Source organism: Mirounga angustirostris, unplaced genomic scaffold (assembly GCF_029215605.1).
Source record: "Mirounga angustirostris isolate CCGP_5_RB_7025 unplaced genomic scaffold, mMirAng1.0.hap1 SCAF_3, whole genome shotgun sequence".
NCBI classification, from domain to species: Eukaryota; Metazoa; Chordata; class Mammalia; order Carnivora; family Phocidae; genus Mirounga; species Mirounga angustirostris.
In genome coordinates this window covers 157667666-157684434 of record NW_026991711.1, presented here as the reverse complement: position 1 = coordinate 157684434, position 16769 = coordinate 157667666, and the positions used below count along the sequence as shown (strand labels likewise).

General features: G+C 34.7%; 1 protein-coding gene across 4 annotated transcripts in view; it reads left to right on the top strand.

Moving 5' to 3' along the window:
• The window catches only part of PGAP1 (post-GPI attachment to proteins inositol deacylase 1), a 74810-nt gene that overhangs the window by 14328 nt on the left and 43713 nt on the right, over nt 1-16769 (top strand). For 3 of the 4 annotated variants that reach the window (XM_064586859.1, XM_064586858.1, XM_064586857.1), the window contains exons 4-10: nt 2303-2474; nt 5200-5357; nt 8161-8213; nt 9063-9129; nt 13356-13461; nt 14118-14173; nt 15955-16038. In XM_064586859.1, coding sequence (XP_064442929.1) covers nt 2303-2474; nt 5200-5357; nt 8161-8213; nt 9063-9129; nt 13356-13461; nt 14118-14173; nt 15955-16038 — 696 coding nt within the window. Of the gene's footprint in view, nt 1-2302; nt 2475-5199; nt 5358-5504; nt 6114-8160; nt 8214-9062; nt 9130-13355; nt 13462-14117; nt 14174-15954; nt 16039-16769 lie in introns of those variants that run through there. The other variant, XM_064586860.1, reaches the window with a different exon arrangement.

Below are 16769 nucleotides of genomic sequence, written 5' to 3'. Positions count from 1 at the left end.
CTTTAGACATCCCAAGTGTAGTTGGTATGCAATTGGAGTTTAAGGTGACAGCTTAAGAGAAGAGGTCCAGTCTGGAGATGATAACTTGAGGGTTGACAGGATATAGATATATTTAAAGCCATGAGACTGTATGTGATAATTATGGAGTCAAGATGTGAAAGAAGAGGCTGAAGGACTGAGGCCTGAGTTACTCCCATATTAAGAGATAAGGAGAGATGAGAAGGAAACAGCAAGAAACTAGAAATAAGCAGCCAGTAGGTAAGAGGAGAACCAGGAGAATTATGTCAAGGAAACCAATTAAATCATTTCAAAGAGGAAGAAGTAATCTATGTCAAATCCTGCTGATAGTTCAAGTACGATGAGGATTGAGAATTGGCAAGTAGATTCCTTGGTGACTTGATAACAGTTTTGGAGGCGTGTTGAGGTGAAAGCCTAACTGGAATGAGTTTAAGAGTATAGAAGTTGAGAAATTGGAGACGGCAAGTACTGCATAGGCAGTTGTTTTGATGAGTTTTGCTATAGATATGTAGAGAAAGATGTGGTCACTAAGGGCAAAATGGGAGTAGAGTTTCTTTTTCAAGGGAAAATAGTATTGTATTTATATACTAGCAAGAATGATCTAATAGGGAGAAATAGTGCAAGAAAAAAGTGAGAAGAATTGCTGGAGTGATGTACTTGAGAAGACCAAAGGGGATAGATTTCAGAGCACATATGGAGAGTTTGGCTTTATCTAAGATCAGGTCTGTGTTGGAGATCATCAAGACCATTCCCAGGCTTGATGATTGTCCAGAAAGACTCACAGGACTCAGCATATAGTTGTACTCATGGTTATGGTTTATTACAGTGAAAGGATATAAAGCAAAATCAGCGAAGAAAAGGTGCATGGGGTGGGGTGCCCGACCAACTCAGTTGGTAGAGCATGTGACTCTTGATCTCAGGTTGTGAGTTCAAGCCCCACATTGGGTGTAGAGATTACTCAAAAATAAAATCTTTAAAAAAAAAAAAAAAAAAAGGAAAAGAAAAGGTAGATGGGTGAAGTCCAGAGGAAACCAGGTGTAAGCTTCTAAATATCCTTTCAGGGGAGTCACACCAGATACATTTAATTCTGATAGCAATGAATTATGATGTGTGAAGTGTTGTCTATGAGTATGTCATGAGAAATTCAGTGCCCAAATTTTTTTACTGGGGGCTGGTCACGTAGACACCCTGTGCCTAGCATGTACCGAAATCCCTGCCAGAAGGACAGCAGGTGTTCAGCATAAACAATATTTTCTGCAAAAACAGATTCATTTTTAACATTGAGGAAATGATGGGAATATCCCAGGATCTAAGGTCTCCGACTACAGCCCAGAGCCAACTTACATGCAGTCCATTATAAGGATAGCAGTCTCAGGCTTACTATGTTAACTCTTTTCTGCATAAGGTCCTATTTATTCATAGTAACAGGAGAGAAGGCATAGATGAAGGATCAGTGTGGAGAGCGATAAGCCAAAGTTTGGTAATGGAACTGAGGATACTATATGGAGACAGAAAGGATTTTTTAAAAAGCAATGCTTATTTTAAAAACATGTAATTGTCGGGGTGCCTGGGTGGCTCAGTCGTTAAGTGTCTGCCTTTGGTTCAGGTCATGATCCCAGGGTCCTGGGATCGAGCCCCACATCAGGCTCCCTGCTCCACAGGAAGCCTGCTTCTCCCTCTCCCACTCCCCCTGCTTGAGGGATCTCTCCCTGTGTCTCTTTCTGTCAAATAAATAAATAAAATCTTTAATAAAAAAAGAAATAAAAATATGTAATTGTCAGTGAATAAATGTTATGGAATGCTGGTTTCTTTTTAAACCCAGGTGCATAATAGAGAAGTAACTTGGTAAGATATATCAGTATGATGAGACACTATATTGCTATGGTAACCATAATTGTTCCAAATTTTTGTGATGATTTCAATTTTAAATAAATGATCTTCTTATATCCTATAAAATCTAATATTCTGGTATACACCAAATATAATTACAACTCTTGTATCCAATATAGCAAATGGTAAGACATGATCTACTAGACCAGGTGTTCTGATTTGGGTTCAGAAAACCAAAGCGTAGCTATTAAAAATATTTGGCAGAATACAAAATGGTATGTATATACTAATTACAAGTAAATGAAAATGTATTTCTGTATCTTATGCAAAGTTATATAAATAGTTTAATTTTCTTTCTCCTATAAAATTGCTTATAGGTAGAGGAAAGTGTTTAGTATTTTTGTTATGATACTAAGACTTCATTATGCCTTGGTGATTTTTTTTTTTTAAATAGGGTCAAGAATTTGCTCCAAAAAGTGTGGCAATAATTGGTCATTCTATGGGTGGCCTTGTTGCAAGAGCATTGCTTACATTGAAAAATTTTAAACAAGATCTGATAAATCTTCTTATCACACAAGCCACCCCTCATGTTGCTCCTGTGATGCCATTAGATCGTTTTATAACAGGTAAATATTATTACATAAACACTAACTGACCTCCCCATTGCTGTTTAAGATTAAACAGATCCTTGCACCTACTTTCTTTGAGAGTGTGCAGCTCAGTTTCAAATTAACACCTCCATTTCTGAGCATCTTTCTTTGTGACTTTCAACTTAGGCTAATAATTGAAACTGCTGTTAGTTTTCTCTGTCCATAGCATCTTACCATGGAGAGCATGTGTCTTATAATCCCTAGACACTTGGGAATCAGTTTAATTACTCTTGGGGATAACTCTCTGTCTCTTAAAGTATGTTTAAATGCCCTATGTTTTGTTAACTCTTCCAGTACTTTATTCAAAATAAGCTTATATTTAAGTAAAACAGTAGAAATGCCTTGTTTTAAATAAATAGATCTGTTAATGCTTTATATGGTGAGAAAGAATTGCTAATATTTATTAGTGTATTTTGGGTGTTGTATTAAGAACTTTACATGATGTATGATTATTTCACTTGATGCTTAGAGCATCATTATTATTTGCATGTTTAAAGAAAGTCAAGTATTATCTTCACTGTTTATTGAAATATTGTATGATAGAAGAAATATTGTATGATAGAAGAAAGTCTTTGAAATCAAAGAATTTTTTCCTGATCAGTAAATTTACACCACTTCTTACCCTATCAAAATTTGCATCATCTTAGTTTTGATGAAAATGAGAAATATACCTTATTGACTCCAAACCAAAGCACCCATTTTAACATAACATTGCCAAGGAGTAATTTATTTGCTGGAATATATACTGCAACAGTACCTAGAGTTAAGTTTCATTTTTTTCCTTATTACATTTAAAACTGCCTGTAGAAATCTTTCAGTAACAATTTTTAATTTTAGTGAAGTTGCTTAAATTTGCTTTACTAATTCTAATAATTACAAATGACCTGTAGGTTTAGAAAAAAAAAAGGCATAGACAAGTCATAATACTTGTCAACACAGTCGAGAAGTTTTTTTATTACATTTTATATGGATGAGCCATGTATGTTAAATTAGAATTACTCAGAATATATCTTTAAAAACTTTGAGGAAAGAGCTTTCAAAAGAGTCTGATTTTATTGTTTTTGAAGGATAGCGATGGTCTGTCTCTAAAATGTTCAGGCTGAAAGTAATTCTTAGGGTCAGGGTGCCTTTCTAGTAATCAGCAAGCCTCTTTCTTATTTATTCTGTATTTATTTCATATTTCATTAAGCCAGAATTAGAATGAAAAAAACCCCAAAAGTTCAAGGGGTGGCAGATCTTAGGTTTTTAGGAGACCTATATGACCTTCAGAAGTCCATTCCCTGTTTATACTTGATGGAAATACTGCCCTTTAATAGGGGGAAGGAAGCTGTGCACTGGGCTCCCCACTTTAGAGGGCTCTGCTCTGGCACTGCCATTCTCCACAAGGTGAGGAGTATATAGACCAAGCAGCCTCCCCACTTGCAGGCTGTGCCTTTACCTCTGGATGATGATCTAGGTAACCAGGCCTTCAGACTTTTCTACCATGGCCTGTGTGGGCTTCTTACCTGAATCTGACCTAAGGGCAGGTATGTAAGTAAGCTTGAGTTGTGGCTAAGGAATGGCTCTGCATGAGGTACCGATAGAGCTTGGATATCCTGCATCCTTATAATGCAGGATGAAATTGGAATGGGAAGAAGAGATTAGAGTTCAGTTATGGGTCAGAGATCTGCCCTCCCTGTGCTGCTCTAATCTAGTGTCCATCTCTGAGGTGTCAAATTTTGTAATTTGAACTTGGCCTTCCAGGTTATTGCAATGATATATTTGTCAAGGTAGGCAGAGAAAATATATTTGATTTAACAGTTTGTTAGCTGGAATTTTTACTTTTAAATATTTAGACATAAAGCCATGTGTACCCCATTGGTACTCTTGTCCCGTGACCTGCGGATGTTAGGAATGGGTCTCCTTAATCACATTCTAAGTAAATACTGTGGAGATCTTCAATGGGAGGAGTTTGCTGTTCCAAAATGTTTGAAGCCCTCAATGGGATCAAATGCCAGGATGAAAGTACATTAAGTTTTGATAATCAGAAAAGGAAACTCCTCTTCCCTCGCCTCAAATCTTTGATACTATATTTTTCTCATCTTCCGTAGATAAAGTGGAAAAATTGCAGATTCTTCCTATTGAGCTACCTGTTACTTACTCTAAATGGGTAGAACCTTCTTAACCCTTATATTTTCCATAGCAGCATTAAGTCCCAAGACCAAAGTGATTGTTGTCCTGATTGTATTTTAAGAACTTAAATAGTACTTTGTGTGGTGGTGGCTGGCCGCCGTAGAGAGCTGCTAAGCTCTCACGCTGCCATGATTAGGAAGATCTACAATTCTTTAGCATAGTGAACTTGTATCTTTGGAAGAATTTTAGGGGTTTCTACTTGCTATACTGTGTGTCATGATCTAGCAGCATTCTTGTGGGATATAGAGACCTGTTTGTGTATGGACTTGTCAAAGCTAATAAAGTTTGGATATCTTTTTTTGTTTATTGATAACTTCAGTAACTCTTAGTATTTGTAGTATTATTTAATGGAAAACAGACTCTGTAAAGATACTGATTTTACTCAGAATAGAGAAATGTGAATAACATTCATTGTTTATAGACAATTCAGTATGGCTTAAACAGAAATTCAATTTAATGTTAGTATCATAGATACCTTATTGTTGCAGGGAATGACTAATTTTTAACGTGTGTCTTTATTTCCTACCAGACTTTTATATGACTGTAAACAACTATTGGATTCTAAATGCTAGACACATAAATTTAACCACGCTTTCTGTAGCTGGAGGATTCCGGGATTACCAAGTTCGTTCAGGACTGACTTTTCTACCAAAATTAAGCCATCATACCAGTGCCTTATCTGTTGTGGTAATCTTTTTAAGATTCTACTGAAATAGTAACAGAATGGATATAGTGGGGTATGAAAGGATAAATATGTAGTTGTTTGAAAATGACTACTGAGGGGTGCCTGGGTGGCTTGTTAAGCATCTGCCTTCAGCTCAGTTCATGATCCCGGGGTCCTGGGATCAAGCCCCGCATCGGGCCCTCTGCTCAGCGGGGAGCGTGCTTCTCCCTCTCTTACTCCCCCTGCTTGTGTTCCCACTCTTGCAGTCTCTCTCCCTCTCTGTCAAAAAAAAAAAATCTTTAAAAAAAAAGGAAATGACTACTGAGTTGGTGTAGTGCTGCTATGTGTGTATGTGCATGTGTGTGAGAGAGAGACTATGAAAGAATGGATAAGAATGAGTTGGGAAGGCAGAGGCATGGGTCCACAAAAAGTAAAAAGGATTTTAGAAGGTTTGTGAAAATGACTTATTTATGAAAGTGACTCTTACGAGTAGTTGTTCCTTGTTTAAAATAAGTACCTACCCACTGATGAGAGTTTTAACTATAAGAAAGTGTGGACTGAAGTCCAGAGGCGCCCCTTGTTATATCTGAGTGCTATATACAATAGAAATGGAATATCAAACTCTTCAGTGCTAAACTTGAATAAAAGTTTACCAATTTTAAAACTTAAAAATAGCTTTGATAGTATAACAGAATCCTGACTGATTAATTTGCTAATTATTCTTCCCTGCTAGGACATCAAGTATTTGGTCTTTAACTGGGATACATAGCTTCTGTAAAGTGAGTTCAAGTTCCTTTTAGGACTTACCTTATTTCTTATATTTTTAACCATGAAGTCTTCAGTTAAGATCTTAACTTTTTAACTCCACACAGTATATAGATATTGTATATAGTATGTATACATGTGTATACTGCATATCATCTCTAAATATAACTTAATTTCTTAAAAAAATCCAGTGTTCCTTTTGCTTTTTAGGAGATAGTGCTTTGTTTCATGGTTGTTCTCTTCATAAATACTCCCTTGCTCAGTTTGTCTATTGCCCCACCTTAGATTACTGTTCATTTATTAAACAAGTATTATTGAATGCTTGCCACACATAGGACAAAAATTATTAAGCCATTCTACTATTACCCACCATTTTCTTACTACCGGAGGAGTTGTGATATAACCATAATAGCTTTGAAACTAAATTGGTAAATCTCTCAAACCTCATTATTGGTATGAATTGTTTTATTTGATGTTGATTATTTGGGGCAGATATTTGCTGGAAGTCCTTAAAACATTAAATATCAGTTCTTTAGTAAACACAGATATGTTAGTAATATAAAATTGGATGTAATTTTTTCTAGACTTGACCTGGAGCATGTTGCTATATTGATGCCCCTTCCTGCAGCTTATCTTTTGGTTTCTTTGTGTGTGTGTGTGCGTGCGCACGCACGCGTGTGTCTGTGTCCCTCTTTTCTAATCAATTTGATAATTTGTTGCTTTCAAGGCACTTGTATTTCTGTATCTCTGATGAAAATATTTTACCTCTTAATGGAATTTTCTCAAAGCTGGTTACTGTCTCAATTTTATTTAGTATTTTAGCCCCCAAATAACTTACAACCTTTCATATATCTACATATATGTTTACTTTTAAAAAGTAATTATTAAGAAGTAACAGTTTTTTGATGATATATCAAGAATAGTTAATTGACATTTATAACCATTGGGACTAGAAAAATGAAGTTAGAGACCTCGGTTGTTTTAGTATTAGTAAGGTAGGCTGAACTGCTGTAATATACACTCATACAGATGATAGCACTTAAAAATATTGCTTCTATACCTGCCCTAGGTATGTATTTAAGTTGGTGGGTGGTTTTTGAAGGAGTCCCTTTAAGGGACCCAGGCTCACAGTAAGCAACCCTTTCTTGAATGCAAAGAGAGACACTGTGAAAAATAGTATCAGATTTACTTAATGTTTCCTGTTGTATGTAAGATGCTATTCACAGGAAAGTCATTACCTGATATGAAAAGGAGTCTCTAGTTCTTGAATGGTGCTGTGCCATTGTTAGGAAGCCTTCTTCAAACAGTTATATTTTTTAGGAGCCTTTTGCTAGTATGTCTCTAACTAGTAGTATATATATCCTAATGTAGGGATGTTTTCAAAATAAGTAACCTTGTACCATACTTGAAAGAGTCTGATTTTGGGGACATGGGTGGCTCAGTCTTTTAAGCGTCTGACTCTTGATTTTGGCTCAGGTCATGATCTCAGGGTCATGAGATCCAGCCCTGCATTGGACTCTGTGCTGAGGTTGGGGCCTGCTTAAGATTCTCTCCCTCTCTAAAAAAAAAAAGAGTCTGATTTGATTGCTTTGGAATTGTGATCAGGCATATTTATTTTGAAAAAGCTCTCTGAGGCTGGGTATTTCTCAGGCACACCTGATTAAAAAGTAACATCTTAGAATATCAAAGTAGTCTAGTCAGAACTAAAATTACTAAAGTAATTGTGATTTATTTAAAGAACCATAAACTCAGACTCTTAATAGAGTAATAAAGAGTTAGATATTAAACTTCAGTAAGGAATCTGTTAGATGCTTTAATAATTTTTGAAGGGTAATTTAAGCTTGACTAAGCAGTAATGATACTGATTTTATACAGGAACTACCTTAATATTTTTGGATCACCTTTCTAAGAATGCATCATTTAAATATGTCTATGCATCATAAAATAGTGAAACTAATGTTACATGTTTCTAAATATTAGCTTATGAGAATTTCAAACCTTTGGGAGAGTAACAAATGTGCTTTTCTTAAATTGGATTTTTTTTTTTCCTTGTCCTTTTAGAGTTCAGCAGTGCCTAAGACCTGGGTCTCAACAGACCACCTTTCCATTGTATGGTAAGTTAATATATAATAGGCTTATTTTGGTGGTTTGTGGTGGCCCTTTTTTCTTACCAGTGCATTGATTGGTTTGTTAGCCTTGTTAGCAGTTTATCCATAAATAAATAGATTTGGGAGAAAGATTGACTTAAGGGCTTAGAACTCTAACCTTGGTTTTTGTCTCAGTTTGACCAAGGTTCCCTTGACAGCTTGTAAAATCATCTTTTAAAGAACCACTAGCATGAATCTCAAATGAAGCTAGAGTCAAATGTCAGAATTTTAGAGTTTGTCATAGTTGGGCAGAATCAAAGGTACTTGTGATAGGCTCTTCTGAGCTCTTGGCCAGTCACCAAACTCAGGGACTTGATTAATATAGCATTAACTATTCTAGAGCATCACATGAAAAACCAAGTAGGAGTTAGATTTACCCTTAATATAAATAGATTAAATAAGGGTCAAGAAATACATAGACCCTAGTATCTTAACGCTATATGTTTTAGCTTAAAGATTATTTTTTCACTTTCCTCTGGCTGTGCAGTCAGTGGTGTCTGCAAGAAGCACAAGTTTAGGCATATAAAGATGGGGCAGACAGTTGTTTATAGCTGGGATGGACAAGGAGACTTAGGGAGAACAGAAGGACCCTGATAGTTCCATTGTCAAATGTCCAAGAAGATTTAATTTGCTTTATTTTTATATGTTTCAAGTTTAAAATATTCTTAATAATAATGATTCCTTAAATACCTTTAGAGTTTAGAGCAGTAAAGAAAACTCAGATATTCCATTAAGTAATAGAATTGTGCATGTTTGTATCAAAAGTATGTTTTTAAATAAAGTTTTATTGTAACATTGTAACATTTTATTCTTTAGGTGTAAACAATTACAATTGACTACAGTTCGAGCATTCTTTGATCTTATTGATGCTGATACTAAACAAGTATGTATTTTTAAGCTAAAAATTACTTCAGCAGAGTAAAAGCTTTTGTTACAGCAGGATGGATTTAATACTTTTTTTTTTTTTTTTACTTTCATAAAAGTAGAAGTCTTATATGTTGTATCAACTGTAATTAGTTTCAAAATAGAAATATATTTTTATCTGATAATACTTTGATCACTATTAATAATTAATAGAATGCGGGGCGCCTGGGTGGCTCAGTCGTTAAGCGTCTGCCTTCGGCTCGGGTCATGATCCCAGGGTCCTGGGATCGAGCCCCGCGTCAGGCTCCCTGCTCAGCGGGAAGCCTGCTTCTCCCTCTCCCAATCCCCCTGCTTGTGTTCCCTCTCTCGCTGTCTCTCTCTCTCTCTGTCAAATAAATAAATAAAACCTTTAAAAAAAATAATTAATAGAATGCAATGAAAATGAAAAAGTGAAAAGATGCTTTAGATCTTCCCCCAATTTTTCCCCTTGTTTAAAATTTGATATATATCCTTTTAACTTTTATTTAACTTAAAATACTTACTACAAGCTATTTTATCCTTTTTTTAGTAATATGTTGTAAACTTCATGATGTATCTTGATAGACATTTTTGCTTAAATTTTTTTTTTAAAAAAAGCATCTTTATCTTTCTGGTAGGATCAAAATGTCTTCATTCATTGGCTAACCCATGCTCGCCAGAACTTAAATTATGTACTTTTAGTAGCTGAATGTTTTTTGTAATGAGATTTCACTTATAAACTCTACAAACTAATGATTTGCCAAGTTCAATTAGCAGGACACCTGGAAATCCTAGTGCTATTTATAGAACATCATATTACTCTTTCATCTCTTTCATGTCTGCCAGCAGATATTCAGTAGTGGGCACCAAGGATTTCAGCAAAATTCAGGGAATTTTATCCATGAACTTAAATTTTTTTCTGTGAATTGGGAACAGATTGCTATTTTTTCATCTTAAGCAGCCTTTTTTTTTAACCTCAGGTCATCTTGTTCACTGTTTCATAGAAACATGTCTTGAGAACTGTGGCTATGGCTTCTCCTTTTGGATAAAAAGTTCCCTGTGTATTAGGAAATTTTCTTCATTATGGCAAAGTATTTAGCTGTTATTTTTGGATTCTTTTCCTTGAAGGCTCCAGTTTTTTTGAGAGACTAGTATCTGTGGCCTCTTTCTCAATAGATCTCTAGGTAATGCTTTCCTTATTGTGTCTTAGAACTTTTAAGTTCTCTTATAAGGCTTTTCACTCTTGGAAGTGGGGTACTGTTTGTATTTTTTCCTTAACCCTTCAGAAAGCTTCAGAACTGCTATTAGAATCATAAATACTTACCTCTGTCCTAAAGAATACAATATAAGAGAGATCCCCTCCAAAAAAAGACCCAAATTGTTGTGTTTTGCCACATTTTAAGCCACAAGATGCCATATTTAAGTTAGCATATTTATTAAAGTAAAACAGCTTTATAGAATTAACACTATGAATTGGTCATGCAATGCAAATATTTTTCAGTTTTTCAACCTTGTTTTAATTGTGAGTCTTAACTATGGCAAATGTTTTTTTAGTCAGTTTGAGAGAGTGCAACTAGATATAATAGTAGAATCAATTAAAATTGTAAGACCAGTTTGTATTTGGAATGACATTTGGTAGGCTTAGGAAAATACCCCATTTCAACCCATGAAGAACAGTAGTATCACAGACAGGTATATTCTTTAAAAATTGTACAGAGGGGCGCCTGGGTAGCTTAGTCGTTGAGCGTCTGCCTTTGGCTCAGGTCATGGTCCCAGGGTCCTGGGATCAAGCCCTACATCAGACTTCCTGCTCAGTGGGAAGCTTGCTTCTCCCTCTTCCACTCCCCCCGCTTGTGTTCCTGCTCTCGCTATCTCTCTCTCTGTCAAATAAATAAATAATAAATTTTTAAAAAAATAAAAATAAGTATTGTACAGAAAGCTAATTTTTTTATTGAGGTATAGTTGACACACTACATAAAACTAATTTTATTTATTTATTTATTTATTTATTTTAAGATTTTTTTTTTTTTTTTTTTTTTTGACAGAGACAGCCAGAGAGGGAACACAAGCAGGGGGAGCGGGAGAGGGAGAAGCAGGCCCCCTGCAGAGCAGGGAGTCCAATGCGGGGCTTGATCACAGGACCCTGGGATCACGACCTGAGCTGAAGGCAGACACTCAACGACTGAGCCACCCAAGAGCCCCCATAAAACTAATTTTAATAAATCTTATTTTCCATTAAATCCTGAGATGAGATTTTTAATACTAGTGTAATAAATTATAATTCTGGATAGATAAGTAATTTACAGACACATTTTAAGGGACAAATGAGAAATTTTTGGTAACTAATATTGCTAAGAATCAAACTATGAAACTGAGTTCTGTTTTACAGCCTCACTATATATAATCAACTGGACTAAATATTAGACAATAAAAAATTAGGATATGATTGCTATCCCTCAAGAAGATATTAGGAAGAGAAGCAAACATATATACAGGGAAACTATAAGCATAATTAGTCCCAAACATGTGGTACAAAGGAATCAGAATTAGAGAATAATTTCTGATGGTTATCAGCATAAAAAGCATAGCTGAAAAACTTACAAGTGGATGGATTCCCTGGAGAGTGAGTAAGGATGGGAGAATCCTGAGTTAACTAAAATTTTGGCAAAAAGACCTATTACTTTTATTTTTATTTTTATTTTTTTAAAGATTTTATTTATTTATTTGAGAGAGAGAATGAGAGACAGAGAGCATGAGAGGGAGGAGGGTCAGAGGGAGAAGCAGACTCCCTGCCGAGCAGGGAGCCCGATGCGGGACTCGATCCTGGGACTCCAGGATCATGACCTGAGCCGAAGGCAGTCGCTTAACCAACTGAGCCACCCAGGCGCCCAAGACCTGTTACTTTTAAATGATTGTGAACAGATGTGGCTGCTTTTAAAAAAAGTCAAAACTAGTTTTATATTAGATTGAGTTGATTGAAGTATTGAGTTTGCATCAATGAAGATAAAATTTCCACTGCCTTCTACTATAGTTAGATATCTAAGGAACTATATTCTATTTTGTATGTTGTATTATAAGGAGGACATTAACAAACTTGAGTTTATCCAGGGAAGGCAGTCAGGGTGATGAAGGGTTTGAAACAGTTCTATGAAAAATAGTTGATGTTTTTGAAGTTGTTTAATCTGTAAAGAAATGTTTTGTTGGATGGGGGATGTAACAGTCTTCAGTTTCTTGAAGGGCTGGCCCCTAACAATATATCAAAGTAACAGGGAGTCAGATATTTGCTCTAAATATGGCAGAGCATCCTCCTCACAAGAATTATTAAAATTGGAATGTATTATTTTTCACAATAGCAAGTTAGAAATAAATATTCAAGCAAATGTTGGGTGACTTCCTAAGGAATTGAAAAGATTTACCAGACCTGGGTCCTCACTGTCATTTCTTTGTCATTCTCTCATTATGTTGTTGAGAAAATCACTTACCTGTCAGGGCCTCAGGGCTTAAACTATAGAGTTGAATAGTGGTAGATTCTGAATGGATTTTAGACCCAAGTACTTTTTTTTTTTCTTTAAAGGAGGAACTGGTATAAAGTTGCAGACATTTATTGTGCTAGGATATTTTAAAACAGACAACAAAAAATCCTATTTTTATTTCATGAAAGAAAGGATATTTAGGCACAATGAAAGTAAGACAGGATAAAGCAAAGTAGTTTCCAAGGAAGGACAGTTGGCAATTCATATTTTCTCTGATGACCAGTGAATTTTTTGTTGTGGGATTGGTACTGGTCTGAGTTTGGAAAGTAGTGTGTTGGAATCACTAGACTGGAGGATCTCTTAAGTTCTCATCTGTCTCTATACACCTTTGTATGTTTTATTCTTAACTGTTACTTGAGAGGCACTAGTTGAATAATAATTAAAAGCATGGGCTCTGGAACCAGACTGCCTGAGTTTGAATCCTGGCCCAGACTGTTAATAGGAGTATGACCTTGGGCAAGTTCCTTAATTTCTCTGGTGCTTTAGTTTCTTAGTAAAAATGCAGATAAAAGGATTATTATCTCCTAGAGCTCTTGTGATGGTTAAATGAGTTAATAACATATTAAATACTTAGAACAGTGCCTGGCCCAGAATAAGTAACTGTTGGCTCTTATCACTATTACTTGCTGCAAAGTTTCATTGAACTATCACAATGGATATAAAAAGATACAAAATATATCATTATTCTTTCTAGATAACTCAAAATCCCAAGAAGAAATTGTCGGTTTTGAATCACCACTTTATAAGACACCCAGCAAAACACTTTGAGGAAAATCCAGCAATAATTTCTGACTTAACAGGTTGGTGGTAATAACATATTTTTATTTTAAATCAAGTTTTATTTTTAGGTAAATTTGTTATTAGTGAAGTCTTTGAAACTGTGGTACTTAGCTACTATAATCCTATTATGTTTTATTAATTTCTCTATGATGGTTTCTTATGAGGTTCTTGATTAAGGAAGGGAAAAAGGAGAGAAACAGTTGATGTTGCTGATAAAAATTTTGTTCTGAAAATAACATGAGAAGTACAAAGTTTTAACGATAGAGTTAAATGTCTCTATTTCCTGACAGTCATGTAAAACACTATCATTATTTTTGACTTTTCAGTATCAGTCATTTTTCATTCTTCTTTTGGTTTAACAGCATATCACTTGCTGTTAATATAATACCTGTTATACTCAGTTTGGAAAATAAGATAATTTCTTTCTTTTTTATTGATACATCCTTAGAGTAAAGGCACAAAATAAATTTAAAATGCTTTACTTGATGTGAATGCTAGTTGATGATGAGCACAGATAACATCTTACTAGATTTCTTATTTTAAAATAGCTATTGTTCAGGAAACCACTTCTTTTTCAAATCTTGTTGTAATTGAGAAGTATTTCGTGAGCATTCAATAAAAGTAATGGTTTCATATTTTAAAAGAAAGCCAAACAAATTAATTTCCTTTACCTTAGGGACATCTATGTGGGTTCCAGTGAAAGTGTCCAAATGGACCTATGTGGCTTACAATGTAAGTATACCATCAATGGAAATTTTTAATATTTTTTTCAAAAACATTTGGTATTTTTTCCAAAAACATTTTGGTATTTATATTTAAAAAGACTCTTGGGGCACCTGGGTGGCTCAGTTGGCTGAGCGTCTGACTTTCGATCTCAACTCAGGTCTTGATCTCAGGGTCATGGGTTCAAGCCCTGCATTGGGCTCCACACTGGGCATGGAGCCTACTTTAAAAAAAAATTAATTAAAAATAAATAAATAAAGACTCTTCTAAAAAGATAACTACATATATTTCCCGTATTAAAACAATTTAATAATAATTCCTTAATATCTAGTTAGTGTTCAGTTTCCCAGTTTTATCATAACTGTTAAATTTTTTCTCAGTTTAAATGAGAATACAAATAATGTCCACATATTGTCATTTGTTAATATGTCTCATTCCTCTTTTATTTTTTTATTTTTATTTTTTAAAGATTTTTTATGTATTTATTTGAGAGAGAGAATGAGATAGAGCATGAGAGGGGGGAGGGTCAGAGGGAGAAGCAGACGCCCCGCTGAGCAGGGAGCCCGACGCGGGACTCGATTCCGGGACTCCAGGATCATGACCTGAGCCGAAGGCAGTCGCTTAACCAACTGAGCCACCCAGGCGCCCTCTTATTCCTCTTTTAATCTCTCATACTTACTCTACCCCTTTTCTTTCCTTGTAGCGTATTTGTTGAAAAAACAAGTCATTTGTCCTATAGAGTTTCATACATTCTTGATTTGCTGATTGCATTCCTTCAGTGCTATTTAGTATATTCCTTTATCTACTCTTTTCCTGTAACTTAATACTTGGATCAGATTCATTTGCTTGATCAGATTCAGTTTTTGTTTTGGCTAGACTATCTCTTTTTTTGTGATGTTAGCAGCTGTTGGTGAAGCATGCCTAGAGTCATTAATTCATTTAGGGGGATGCAAAAAATGGTGGTACCCTAATTCAATTATTTTTTTCTTTATTAACTGGAACACTATATTGGGAAATTTCTTGTCTACTAAATTTATCAAAAGTGGAAAATATCAGAAAAGGAGAAAATTATAATTGCTTGGATCTTTGGATCTTATATTTACTGGTTTTCAGAAATAGCGAGCTGGCTCACAAACCTCCATCAGTGATCATAAATGGTTTTGGGGGTTTTTCTCCTAGTATTATTATGAACTCATCTTTTAAACATATTTGTGTTTCCATCTAAAATATTAAAATTCTTCTGTCTTTGACCAGTAGAAGCCATTTCAAGTTAGGCTCCTAAATCTTTTTGGTAAAGCTGCTCTTTGGTTGTCTCTTTGATAGTTTCTTCACTACCTAGTATGAGAAAATATTTGAACTCATTTTGTACATTTCCTGCCCCAGACCTTGAATCAGCTTTGTCCTAAGGAGCTCTCCCTGTTATTCGGGAAATGGTGTCTTAAAACCATAATTTGGGCACTAGAGATGTTTATGGCTAGTGGGCTAGCATTTCTAGGCCTTTTCAGTGGACAGAGCTAAGAAATGTATTTTATGTTGATCATTAGGCCAAAACTCAAACCGAAACAAAAAACATGCATCTATACTGCTATTTCTAAGACATATTCAGGACTGCAGGGTACCTGATATTCCTGACTTAATCTGTATCTTCTTCCCACTCCTAGAATATTGGTTCTCAACAATACCAAGAATGATAAAATTAGAATAATTTTTGCTTTATCTGTATATTTAAATGGTGAAATTGTCTACTCTCTTAATAGTTTTATTATGTTTTCCCTCTTTTTTTTTTTTAGGAATCTGATAAGATATATTTTACATTTCCTCTTGCAAATCATAGAAAAATCTACACTCATGTCTATTGTCAGAGCACCATGCTGGTAAGATAATTGGTAGATTGCATGTAAATCTAAAAGTCTATTTTTAAGATTCAACTAATATCTAATAGATCTCTTCTTTAGTTATGAACTATTATTAAATCTAATAAATTGAAAAATATTTGTCTAAAACAGTTTTGATTGAAAAGTATTAATCAAAATGTTTCTATAACTGATAATTTACTATTAAATTATACTTTTGGCTCTAGTTTGGATTTTTCACCCTGTTTTTCTACCTTACGTCTGTGTTTAGGATGAAGGAATTCAGTTCAAATATCCTAATTCTAAGATTCTGTTTGTACTTTAAAGAACAGATATATTTAAACAAAGCTATTCTATAGGAATTTTATGAAGTAAATACTGTTTTTCTCTTGGCTTCTATACTCAAATTTGCAGGACTTTTTATACCAAACATTCTCTAAAATAGTAACTTTTTGTTAAAATGTTATCTAGACTCAGAGTTACCAAAGTGATGATTTTACATATTTCTTTTTAATGAATACCTACTATCAGACATTGTCAAAAAATGTGTTACATGCTATAGGATGCCTTTGTTATATTTAAGTAATAATTTATTTGTCAGCATTTCTTACTTTCAGGAACTTGTTTTCCCAATTTGGGTTCTTTTCCCTCTTTTTGAATTTTTTTTTTTTGGCATTTCCCAAGTTTCTTCACTTTATATTTGTATTTTTCATAATTTCTTTCCACTTCTCCCTTTTGTTGGGTTATTTGTA